This window comes from Belonocnema kinseyi, chromosome 1 (genome assembly GCF_010883055.1).
Source record: "Belonocnema kinseyi isolate 2016_QV_RU_SX_M_011 chromosome 1, B_treatae_v1, whole genome shotgun sequence".
NCBI classification, from domain to species: domain Eukaryota; kingdom Metazoa; phylum Arthropoda; class Insecta; order Hymenoptera; family Cynipidae; genus Belonocnema; species Belonocnema kinseyi.
Genome location: NC_046657.1, coordinates 30,119,556 through 30,132,871, shown reverse-complemented (window position 1 = coordinate 30,132,871; position 13,316 = coordinate 30,119,556). Strand labels below are relative to the sequence as shown.

Genomic DNA, 13,316 nt, shown 5'->3' with positions numbered 1-13,316 from the left:
AACAAAAACAGATTTAACCGCAAAAAACGAATTTCCAACAAAATAGGTAAATTTAAAACTATTTTTAAATAGCAAGAATAATATTCTACCTAAAAATACATTATTTTTCAACCATATAGTTGACTTTTCAATTTAATATTTAGTGAAGTATAGGTTAGGGAATCTTAAAGGTTAGGAATGTCTAAGGGTGCCTTTTCATGGACACGTGTTTTAAATTAATTGTTGAATTAATTTGACACATCGAGTTCGTATCTAGGTTATCAACCAATCAAATTTACCATAAACCAACAAAGTAGCTAGAAATGAATCATATGAAGAATATTAATTCCACGATTAATTCAAATCAGGCCTCCGTGAAAAGGTACCTTAAGAAGCGCTAGGTGCTTTTGTCGAAATCCCGCGAAAATTCAAACTAAACAAAAGAAAGATTGTTTTTTTCACACAAATTAAAGATACATGTTTTAGTTTGTTCATAAAACAAGGTAAAAAACTTTTTGAAACAATTTTTCAGCAAACTGGTTATATTTTCAACCAAAAAAGTTTAGTAGTATTTTGATTTTTCAGTTTAAAAAATGAATTTGTAAAGTAACTATTCCACTTTCAGTTGAAAATCTAACCATTTGTTAAAAAATGTACAAATTTTGTTAAAAATTCATCTTCTTAGTAGAAAAGTTATTGTATTTAATAAGAAATCATCTTTTTGGTATAAAATATATTTCTTTAATTAAAAATACCATTATTTCAACTAAAAATTTTACTATACCACTTTTAGTTCAAAGTTTAAATGTTTGTTTCAAAATTTATGCAGGTTGAAAATTCGTATTTTTTAGCAGAAATGTTCTTTTATTTTATAAAACATCTTCTTCTTGGTATAATATTTATTTTTATGATTGAAAAATGAATTCTATTGAATAAAACTTCATTTTTGTTTAAAAATTCAAATATTCTTTTTCTGTTGAAAACTAATTTTTACGTGAAAATTTAACTATTCTACTTTTGGTTTAATATTTATATATTGTGATTAAAAATGTAACAATTACATTTAAAATTAATGTATTTGGTTAGAATTTTTTTATTTATTTCTTTTGTCGAAAAAATTAATCTGCAGTTCAAAAAATTATTTGATTGCCAAATCGTCTTTTTGGAAAAAATTAATCTTCGCGTTCCAAAAATCTTCTTTTTTTAAATTGAAAATTCAGTTTTTTAAAAATTCCTTTATAATTGAAAATTACACTCCCATTTTTGGTTAAAAGCCCCTCGTTTTAAATTAAAGATTCAAACATTTGATTGAAAATTGAAGTATTTTATTAAATATGACAGAAAATGAATTTTCTTGCATAAAAATTCATTTCTTTGTCAAAAAGTTAACTATTTGGTTGAAATTTCTTTTTCAATGGCAAAAATGAATTTTGTAACGAAAATTTTAACTTTTCCACTTTAGATTAAAAAGAGATTTTTATTAATTGAGCATATTGACTATTCGTTTAAAACTTGATTTTTTTAAAAATAATCCATATATTTTAGTTCAAAATTCCAATATTTAGTTGAAAATGAATTTTTTCTAGTGGAAAATTAAATTCATTAACTGAAAATTTACGTATTTCACTTTTATTTATGTTTTTAGTTGAAAATTCGTCTTTTTGTTAAAAAAGTATTCATTGTTTTTAAAAATTTATCTTCTCATTTAAAAATTATGTTTTTTTTTCGTTAGATACTTAATTTTAAATTGAAATACAGCTATTCGATTCTTTGTTGAAAGTGTAACCTTTTCATTTAAAAATTCAACTATTTGGTTGAAAATTCATATTTTTTTGTAGAAAATAATTATTCTTGTTTGAAAATATATCTATTATAGTTCGAGATTAAATTTATCAACTGGAAATTTAAGAATTCATTTTTTTTTTAGTTCAGAAGTCGTCTTTCTGGCCCCAAGTTATTTGATGTTTTTGAGAATTTATCTTCCCGGTGGAAAATTATGTTTTTATTTAATTTAAAATTGTTTTTTTTACTAAAAATAATAATGTATTAATTTTTTTCAAAACTGAATGACTTCACTTTTACTTTATTTCACAAATAAACTATAAACTTTTCTCATTAATTTGGAATAAAAAACGTAACTTTTAATTGACCGAATTTGAATTTTCGCAGAACTTTGACTCGAACAGCCAGCGCTACCTAGCGGCTGGTCAGCTGCACCTAAATCTAGTTGGATTTGAAAAATGTTTTGTATTTCTGTTTATTCTTAATTTAATATATTATTATATAATATTTCTTTGTGCACAATATTTATGATTATATAATAATTATTTATATCATGTTTTACGCGTTATTAGCATCATCTTTGTTTAAATGGTTACAGGCATAGAGAAACTGATTTAAAATTTTTGCGCAACTCCTTATTTGAGAAATGTACGCTGTGAGCTGTGAGCAAACATTTCTGTTGCTGCGATGTAACTTTGATGTGATGTTAGAAAAATTAAAAAATTAGGTGTATACCATGATTGTTTGTGTTTCGTATTATCTTATGCAACAATACAATAATAATTGTTGTATTTAAAAATAAAAATATAAAAGAGAGTGAAACTAAAGATGATAACAACGCGCAAGCATCTTTTTAAATTAACATAACCTAGCTTTTATGATTCGATACATCATTTTGGTGTGCATTTCTACTGGGACTAATTATACAATTAGTCAGTAATTATAAATTGAGTGAAAATGAACAATATTTTTGAAAAGATGCCTGAGATTATAACGAAAAAAATTGGGGTTGATTTCAGATTTGAATTGACGTTTGAAGTTCAAAATGAAAACGAGAAAGTCATTCTGGAGGTAAGTTTTTTTTACAATTGGTAATTGTAAATATTTGCTTTGCAATATTATTTCGGAATACTGTAATCCTAAAAGAATTATTTTGCCTAGAATTTTGTCTAGAATTGTTACAGTTTATAATTTTTGTATATTTTTTTGGGAAACTTACTAGTCTTGTAACAAGCATGTAACAGAGTTCTAGAATTGTTATAGAACTTAATAATTCTAAAGTATTTTTATCAAATCTAAAAGTTTGATAACAAGAATGTAACAATTTTCGAAAATTATTACGGAACATAACAACTTTGTAGTATTTTTATCGAACATTTTGTAACAAAAATGTAACAGTGTTCTAGAATTGTTACTGAACTATATAATTCTCCAGTATTTTTTTGGAAAAATTATTCGTTTGTTAACATGAATGTAACAATTTTATAGAATTATTACGGAACACATTACAATTTTGCAGTATTTTTTAGCAAACATTTTGTAACAAGAATGTAACAGTGTTCTAGAATTCTTACTGAACTTTATAATTCTCTAGTATGTTTTGGCAAAATAAATTGTTTTTACAAGAATGTATCAGTTTTCTAGAATTATTACGGAACATTATAATTTTGTAGTATTTTTAACAAAACTTTTGTAGCAGAAATATAAGTGTCTTAAAATCGTTACAGAACTTCATAACTTTGTCGTATTTTTTAGCTAAACTTTTGCAGTAAAAATGTAACAGTGTTTTGAAACTGTTACATAACTTAATAATTTTGTAGTATTTTTTGGCAAACTTAATTTTTTGTAACAGAAATGTAATAATTTTCTAGAATTATAACGGAACATTATTATTTTTTAGTTTTTTTTAGCAACTTAATTTAAGTATTATTTCTTGGAAAATTTAATTGTTTTGTAAAAAGATTATGACAGTGCTCTAGAATTGTTACAGGTTTTTATAATTTTGGAATACATTTTTTAAAACTATTTGGTTTGTAGCAAGAATGTAACAGTGTTCTAAAATTGTTACGGAACTTTATAATTTTGTAATATATTTCAGCAAAATTTTTGAAGCAAGAATGTCAGTGTTCTAAAATTATTTTGAAATTTTATCGTTTTTAAATATTTTTGAGCAAGAACGTAACAGTTTTATAAAAATGTTACAGAACATTATAGTTGTAACACGAATGTAACAGTTTCCTAGAATTGTTAAAGAAAATTATAATTCTGTAGTTTTTTCGTAGCAAACTTGATTGTTTCCTAGCAAGAATATTAAATTGATTTAAAATTGTCACAAAACTTTATAATTTGATAGTATTTCTTGGAAAACCTCATTTTTTGTAACGAGAATGTAACAGTGTTCTAGAATTCTGACGAAACTTTATACTTTTATGGTATATTTTTTCAAACTAATCGTTTTGTAACAAAAATGTAACAGGGTTCTAAAAATGTTACAGAACTTTAAAATTTTGTAATATTTATCAGCCAAACTTTTGTAATTAGAATGTAACAGTGTTATAGAATTATTAAGAAATTTAATAATTATTGTATTTTTTAGCAAAACTTTTTTAGCAAGAATGTAACATGGTGTTAGAATTGTTACGAATCTTGATAATTTGGTAGTATTTTTTAGCAAAACTCTTGTAACAAAAATGTAACAGTAGTCTAGAATTGTGGTAGAACTTTATAATTTGTTAGTACTTTGTATCAAACTTAATTGTTTTGTAGAAAGAATGTAACAATTTTTTAGAATTGTTACAGAACATTATTATTTTGTAGTTTTTTTTTCAGGAAACTTAATTATATTTTAACAATAATGCGACGTGTTCTAAAATTGTTACTGAAGTTTATAATCTATCAGTATTTTGTATGAAAATCGATTGTTTCGTAACAAGAATGTAAAAGTTTTCGTGAATTGTAATGGAACTTCAAAATTTTTCTTAATTTTTTAGCGAAAATTTGGTAACAAGAATGCAACATTGTTCTAGAATTGTTACGAAACTTTATGATTTTGTAGTATTTTAACCAAACTTTGGTAACAAGAATATAACGGTTTTATAAAATTTTTACAGAACTTTATAATTGTTTCATATTTTTTGGAAAACTTGACTGTTTTGTAATAAACATTTAACAGTTCTCTAGAATATTGTTACGGGACTTTATAAATTTGGTGTACTTTTTATCAGAAATTGTGCAGCAAGAATTTAACAGAGTTTTCAATTTGCTACAGAACTTTACAATTTTGTAGTATTTTTTTGAAAATTTAATTAATTTGTAACAAGAATGTAATGGTTTTCTAGAATTGTTACGAATCTTTATAATTGTTTAGTATTGTATATCAGGAATGTAAGAGTATTCTAGAATTGTGATAGAACTTTATAATTTTGTAGTATTTTGTGCCAAACTTAATTGTTTTGTAACAAGAACGTAACAGTGTCCTAGAATTGTCACAGAATTTTTATAAATTACCGTTTTAGGAATATTTTTATTAGTCGATAAAAACATATTTTATTTGGTTGAAAACTAATTTTTTACTGCCAATTGAACTGCTCTATTATTGGCAAAAAATTAATTTCTTTGGTTAAATATTAGTTTTTTGTAGTTTCAAAATATATTTTCTTACGAAGAATTTAACTATTTCATTTTTGGTAGATTCTTTTTTAAGTTAAAAATGCATTTATTTTGTTGAAGATTTATCTTTTTTGGTCAGTATTTATTTGCTGGTTCGAAAATTTAAGTACTTGGTTAATAATTAATTTTTTTGGTTGAATATTTATCAGTTTAGTTTTAAATTCATTTCTTTGATTGAAAATTTAACTATTTTGTTGAAATTTCGTTTTGCATTTTGCTTAAAATTTATTTTTTAATCGAAGAACATTTATCTTTTTTAATTGAAAATGCATATATTTTGTTGAAAATTGGTCTTTTTTGGTGAACATTTTATGTTACAGTTTGAAAATATAACTATGTAATTAAATTTTTTAAAAATATTTATTATTTTAGTTTAAAATTCATTTCGTGCTTTGATAATTCAACTATTAAAAAAAATTGTTTTCAATATTTATTTTTGCCACTGAAAATTTCTTTCGTTGAAAATTTAACAATATTGTCGAAAATCCTTTTCTGTCGTTGTTGAAAATCTATTTTTTAAACTGAAGATGTAAATATTCCGTTTTTAGTTGAAATTTTTTTTTTACTTGAAAATTCAATTACTAGGTTAATACTTTAACTTATTTGTAAAAAATTAATTTTTTTGGTTGACGATTTTCTATTTCAATTGAAACTATTTTGTTGAAAATTCCTTTTTTCTGGTTAAAAATTAAATTTGGTTAACTTTTAAAAATGCATAGAATAAAAAAATTTCTCCTTTCAAAATATTTATTATTATCTTTTTTTAGCAAATTAATCACATTTATTAAGAAACGATTTTTTTTAATTGTTAAATTTCATGAATTTTATAATTCAGCAATTTTATATCGAAAATGTCTAAATTCGGTCATTCCATTGTTTGGAAATTTTCAAATTCGCCAAATTTAATCAGATAATTTTGCGAATTTTCTTCTAACATTTTTTTCGGGAATTTTATTTTTTGGGACTTTTCAGCCGTACCAATAAATTATCTCAAAAGGAAATTATTAATTAAAAAAAAATCGATATTTGAAAATATTCTTTGTCTCCTGTAAAATCGTGAAAGATCGATAATTTGTCTGAATAATATTGTTATTTATTATTGTTATTTTATATGCAAACAATGATTTAGAAATGTTCTAATTCTGGAATTTTAAATTGGGTCGCATTATAAACTGTCGGGAATTTTAGAGAAAATTAACAAGTATAAACATTTAACGAATTTATTTTTTGTCAATTTAATGAATTATTCAGTTTCAAAAATGTTGTGAAAAATCAATCCTTTTCATTGAAAATTCAACTGATTTATTTCAAATTTACGTACTTTACTTGCAACGTATTGGAATCCTCAGCATGTAGCCACAACCCACTTTCTAAAACACCCCTTCCTTTCTTTAAAACGATTTTTATAAACCACGCATCCAGCACCCACTTCACGACTCTCCGCGTACTGGAACTCTCTAGCAATCCGTGGGCATCTACTTCCCACCTCACCCTTTTTTTTCTGGTCACACGAAGGTTACCAGCCAGACATCCAGACATACTTCCTACCTCACTGTGTACCGGTACTCTCTGACGCACCTAGGGCAACCACTTCCCACCACTTTACGTACTGGAACCTTCAGAACTCATCTAGCATCCATTTCCCGCCTTATCGCGTACTGGAACTCTAGCGCATCGATGGCTACTAGTTCTCACGTCACACTTTTCTTTTCTGGTCACATGAATGTTACCAGCCAGACATCCAGACACTTTTCCCGCCTCACCGAGTACCTAAGCTCCCTGGCCCAATGAGGGAAACCACTTCCCACCACCCTACATACTTGAATTCTCAGCACGCAGCCACCACCAACTTCCCGTTTCACCATTTTTCTTTCCTGCCTCACCAAAGTTACTTGGACTAGAACAAAAGAAATTACTTTCAGCTGAAGAGTGGCCTTGCAGTAATTTGCGGAAGGGATGAAATGCTGATTGAGAAAAAGTACGAGTTTCTTCCAGGATCAAAAGTCAGCATCTTTACTTGGATGGTCTACGAAATAGAATTAACAAGCAATTTAAATTTTGAATATTTCCTGAAAGAAACTTTCAAGACATTCTACCGACAAATGAAAAAAATAGATTTAAACAAAAAAGGTCCGATAACAATGATTGTTGCTCCTAGCAAGGCGAAATCTTATGATTTTTTTAAAAGGCTTATAAATTCGGTAGTGGGGAAAGAGAGAAGGGATGCAACAATTATGACAATTGATTTGGACGTGAGACTTAATTTATATTTGATGTCGGGATCAGTGACAACTGGAATTTTGAATGATTCAGAGGACACTGGTCAAATATTTAAAAAATTCCGCGCTTATCACTATGGGCACCATTCTCCTGATAGCAATCCGGAATTGTACAAATTAATTGTCAAACAATTGTCACAGATATTGGATAATCGAATCAAAGCTGACAAAAATGTTTATTCTTCTGGGGCAATTATTAATACTTGTCCATGGAATACGGAAAGTGATTTCGAGTTTTATAGAAATGCTGTTTTGGTCTTTAATGTAGATCAGATTTTTATCCTGGACGATCAGAAATTATATGATGAATTGAGATCTACTGTACCGGATAATGTAGAGGTAATAAATTTAATTTATTTTATTTTATGATGAAATTGATATTTCTGAATCTTTTTAAACATTATTGATGAAAGAGAACATTCTTATTTGTAAATAATTTTTTAATATTTAGAGATAAACATTTTAAAACATTTTTAACATTCAAGATTTTGCAACCTCATTATAATAAATGGTCCATAAAGCTAGAACTATTTTTGGCTAAAAGTTAATCTTTTTTTGGTTGAGGAGTAATCTCTTTGGTTGAAAAGTTAATTATTTAGCGGAAAAATAATTTGGTAGAAAGTCACTTCTTTTGTAAAAAATTCAATTAATTGATTGAAAGTTGAACTGCTTTGTAAAAAATAATGTTTTTTGATTGAGAATTCATGCCTATGATTGAAAATTTAACTTAACTTTTAGTTAAGAATCCTAATATTTAGTTAAAAATTCATTTATTTTGTTGAAAATACGCATTTTAGTATAGAAAATTTAAATTGTTTGTTGAAAATTCATCTTTTTGGTTGTGGATTTAACTCTTTGGTTAAATGTTCCTCTTTTTTTCATAAAAATTATCTCTTCGGTAAAAATTTAACTATTTTGCTAAAAATCTTTTTTTTGTTGTTGGTGAAAAATTATATTTTTAAACTGAAAATTCGTCTTTTTGGGCAAAAAATTAATATTCTTCCTCGAAAATTCAGCCTTCTTTGTTACAGATACAAATGTTTGTGTTTGATATTTTTGTTGTTGAAAATGCAACTATTTTATTAAAAAGTCAGCTTTTTTGTTCAGAACTTATCTGTTTTGGTTCAAAATTCTACTATTGGTTTGAAAATTGAATTATTGTGTTAAAAATTCAACTGTTTTCTTGAAAATAAACTGCTTGATAAAAAATAATTACTTTGTTAAAATTCTTTTTTTTTTTTTGGTTAAGGATTGATCTTTTTGCTTGAAAATTCAATTATTTTGAAGAAGTGTATTTTGGTGAAAATACGTATTTCTGTTTAGAAAACTCATCTGTTTGGTTGATGACCCAAATTTTTTGTTTGAAATTTGTATTTTTTTAAAAAGAAAATTAATGTTTTTCGTTGAAAGTCAACCCCTTTTTGTTAAAAATGTAACTGTTAAGTTAAATCTATCTTGGTTGAGGATTCAACTACTCGTATTGTGTAAATAGTTGAAAATTCATAATTTAAGCCAAACAGTTGATTTCTTTGGTGGACAATGTAACTATTTTTATGAAAATTCATGTATTTTGTTGAAAATTAGTCTTTTTTGCAGAAAATTATTCTGTGTTTGAAAAATTATCTTTTCGATTGAAAATTGATCTTTTCGCTTAAAAATTAATATAGTTTATTAGAGAATTCAACTATTTGACTGAATAAAAAAAATTTGTTTGCCCGATTTCAAAGTATTCTAAATTAAAATTTGTTTTTAAATTTATTGTTCACTAGCAAAAACTGTAGATGAAGAATGTTGGTCATCATTTTCTAAACAGGTATGAGGGTGAGTCATGGACGGCCGTCATTAATCAAATCTTATTGGAATTTTCAGATGATAAACTTGCCCAAAAGTTGGGGTCTCTTCGGCGATCAAAAATTGGAGATATTTGAAGCTCGTGACGTTAATTTGCACAATTTTTTCTATGCGCCTGCAGTTTACAACGAAATTTCCAACGTAGAAGTAAAATTCAAAGAAGTGAAAATTTACAAAATTGTATTTCCTACTCTAAAAATGCCGTGCTTACTGGCAGGATCAGTAAAATTGAAGGAAAAAATGGTTGTAGTTGACGAAGTTGTACCAGGACCAAATTTAAAGAATTCCTTATTCACGATTTCGCGGAAAAAATACATAAAAGGGAAATTCATGGCTACTATTTCATTCAGTGATCTGGTGTGTGTGTAAGTAATAATATTTAGGGAATGTTCGTGTTACAGATTCCTTTGTTATCGACATTTAAGGAATAAGAGTGCATTTATCGGTTCTGGTCTTTACTAAGTGGGTTTTTGTCCGTGATAAAATTTTCAGAGATAATTTATTCAATTTAGCATCCATGAGAAAGTTACCGATGTCGTTAAATGTCGGCAATAAAAATCTGTAATGTTGAAGGTTATATTCAATTTTGTTTGTAACGCATTATTTTTGTTTCAGAACTGACATTGATATGGAGAAAAAATGTTTTAAATGCATTTGTCGAATGTCGTCACTAAAAGGAAGAATTTTATTTATGATGGACATTAAATATGCTTCAAGGTTCAATTAAAGATAGTAAGAACTTTCTATACTATTTATCTTAAAGACATTGAAGCACCCTCCGATTAGTTATAATCGAATTGCAAACCTAAATTGTGAGTTCACTTTAATCAGAAAAAATGTATACATATTAGGGTACCTCCTGAAATTCTATTTTAAAAGATTTTCTCAAATATATTTATTATTATTTTATTTCAAATAAAATGTTCGACCAAAGTAACCAGAGTGTTCTTACTTTAGGCTAGGATGTTTGCATTCCTCATCCACATTCCGGAACTTTCCAACTCTCCGCATAATGGAACTCTTCAGCATGTAACCATCACCTATTTCCCACCTCGACACATACTGGAACTCTCATCACACTGCCACCATACAAATCTCACTAAGCCGTGGACTGGAACTTTCAGCACGCAGCCACCAAACACTTGCCAATTTGTTGTGCACTGGGACTATCAGCACGCATCCAGTAGCCACTTCCCGCCGCACCGCATACTAGAACTCTCCAGCGCACCGTGAAGACCCACTTCCTTCCACTTTCCTACCTCCCCAAGTAATTAAAACCTCAGAACGAAACCACCATCCACATTCTATCTCACCGCAAACTGGAACTTTCAGTACGTAACCATTTATTACACTTCTCACCGCTCTGCGTACTGCAACTCTCAGCGCGCATTTACCACTCACTTCCCACCTCGCCACGTATTAGAACTTTCCAGCGTACCGTGGTCACCCACTTCCTACTTCCCAAAGAACTTGAACCCTCAGCACGTAGCCAACACCTACACCCCACCACGCCGGGTACTGGAACTTTCAGCACGTAGCCACCAAACACTTCCCACCTCGCAGCGTGCTGGGACTATGAGCACGCATGCAGTACCCACTTCCCGCCTCACCGCGCACTATAACTTTCTAGTGCACCGCGGTCACCCACTTCGTACCTCCCCAAGTATTTGAACTCTCAGCATAAAGCCACCACCCATTTTCCACCTCGTCGCATAATGGAAATTTTCAAACTACAGCTCATTTCCTGCTTCCCTATTTAGTTTAACTCTCAGCACGCATCCACTTCCCACCTCACTGCGTACTGGAATTCTCCAGTGCACCGTGACCACCTACTTCCTACCCCCTTTCACTCTTTTCCACAGATCTCTCAGCATGCATTCAGCACCTACTTCTCAATACACCGCGTTCTAGAACTCCCCAGTGCACCGTAGTCACCAATCCCCCCCCCCACTTTCGATTTTATGAAAAATTTGAGATCAAGAGGTCAAATTGATCCCATTTTTTTTAAATTTTGAATCTTTCAGGAAATATTACTCAACTTACAACAATTTCTTCTATTTGAATAAAAATTTAAACCATTCTTTTTCTAAAATTAAAAAATAGTTCTTTTTTAAAAAATAAAAAAATCTACAAGTACTTGTTAAGTAAAAGTCTGTTATAACTAATTTTTTTGTATTTACACAATAGCATCATCAACGTGTAGTTTTTTTTTTATTTAAATGAAACATAATTGAAGGGCCGGCTACAATGACCACCTTAGCGATCGAACACGCGGAGAATAATTGTCCTTGGAGCAAATTTGTCAAAATGTTCAAATTTGTGTGTCGACAGTCAATACTTGTAGAGAATTTTATTGCGCATCTTTTTTGTAAGGCGATCAAATTCAAATTTCCTTTATTTTTTTAGTTATTTAAGGAAAACGGAAAACGAAAAAAAATCAATACTTTTTTGCCTTCAACTCGCCAGATCTTTACCGGGAGTTAATATTTGGTCTTAAAAATGTTATGTAACATTCTTCAACATATTCGATGACTGTTATGGTATTTACGAAGTTAAAAAAATATTTCAGGGCCGTCTGTGAATTTAAAAAAATACTTTTTTTGAAATCTTGGATGCATAGGGAATATTTTTCTCACTGGAAGTTGGCAAAATTCAAAACTTTCTCGTTTGTATATATACATCCCAGATTTCGAAGAAAATATTTTTAAAAATTCACTGGGCGGTCCGGAAATGTTTTTTAAACTTCGTAAACACTCTTAACAGTCGTAGAATATCTTGAAGAATGTTACATGAAATTAACAAGACAAAATGTTAATTCCCGGCAAAGATTTGGGGGTTTGAACGCAAAAAAGGATTAATTTTTTTCGTTGAAAAATTCCGTTTTCCCAAAACAACTACAAAACTAAAAAAACTTCAAATTTCGTTGCCATACAAAAAAGATGTTCAATAAAATTATCTACAAGTATTGACTATCGACATTCAAATTTGAACAATTTGAAAAATTTGCTCCGTGGACAATTATTCTCCGCTTAATAAAAAGAGATATTTCGGATTCCAATTGTGTAAATAACTACGAATTTTGCCGACGTTTCGTGAACATTGCAGTTCACTGCTTCAGGCCTAACCTGAAACTGAGGTATCAGGTTATGGTGTTCTTATGTATACTCTCTGCGATGCCTATAATTGGCCAGAGCGCCCCACCGTGGGGACTGGTCAAACCTGATTGCTAGTTCGAGCTCTAAGGTGGTTATTGCATCCGGCTCTTTAATTGTTAATACAACAAAAAGTTTTGAAAAACTGCTTTTTTTTAGGTTTATTCGTTTTTAATGCTTTGGAAATATAATTTTCTGAGATTCTTAAGAAAATTTAAAAAGATTTTTGGCGATTTCACATATGTCAAATCGAGAGTTCTTTAAAAAAAGTTAATTTTTAACCAAACAGATGAGTTTTCAACAAAAAAGATGAATACTCAACGAAAAATTTATTTGTTTATTATTCTACCAAAAAAATTTTAATTTTAAATCCAAAACAGATGAATTCAATTAAAAAAGACGAATTTTCGAACTTAATAGTGAGATTTTTAACCAAAAAAGTTTTTTTAGTCAAGAAAAAAAAAGATTTTGACCAAATTATAATTTGAGGGAGAAAATAATTTAAAAAATGAAAGTTTCATACAACTATTTACATTTATAATTTTATTTCTTTTAAAGATTATGTAAATATGATTTTCATAGGATTTTAGAACAGAATGGTTGA

General features: G+C 28.3%; 1 protein-coding gene across 4 annotated transcripts; it reads left to right on the top strand.

Annotated features, from left to right (window-relative positions):
- Positions 1-2,435: 2,435 nt before the first annotated feature.
- LOC117169560 (protein CLP1 homolog) lies at positions 2,436-10,465 on the top strand. 4 transcript variants are annotated; one of them, XM_033356015.1, is made up of 5 exons: positions 2,436-2,488; positions 2,781-2,832; positions 7,353-8,048; positions 9,579-9,925; positions 10,176-10,465. In XM_033356015.1, exons 3-5 carry the CDS (start codon positions 7,392-7,394, stop codon positions 10,285-10,287), a joined length of 1,116 nt encoding a protein of 371 aa, XP_033211906.1. In that variant the 5' UTR covers positions 2,436-2,488; positions 2,781-2,832; positions 7,353-7,391; the 3' UTR covers positions 10,288-10,465. The 4 variants fall into 4 exon arrangements, with proteins under 4 accessions (XP_033211906.1, XP_033211897.1, XP_033211883.1 ...); XM_033356006.1 differs by having other exon boundaries at positions 2,444-2,693; XM_033355992.1 differs by having other exon boundaries at positions 2,444-2,832.
- The last annotated feature ends 2,851 nt before the right edge of the window (positions 10,466-13,316 follow it).

Excerpts from the sequence above, each read along its gene's own strand:
- LOC117169560 (XM_033355992.1), top strand. The coding sequence starts at position 2,719 with ATGAACAATATTTTTGAAAAGATGCCTGAGATTATAACGAAAAAAATT. Across the intron at positions 2,833-7,352 it reads ACGAGAAAGTCATTCTGGAG|CTGAAGAGTGGCCTTGCAGT; the intron begins GTAAGTTTTTTT and ends AATTACTTTCAG. Across the intron at positions 8,049-9,578 it reads CTGTACCGGATAATGTAGAG|ATGATAAACTTGCCCAAAAG; the intron begins GTAATAAATTTA and ends TGGAATTTTCAG.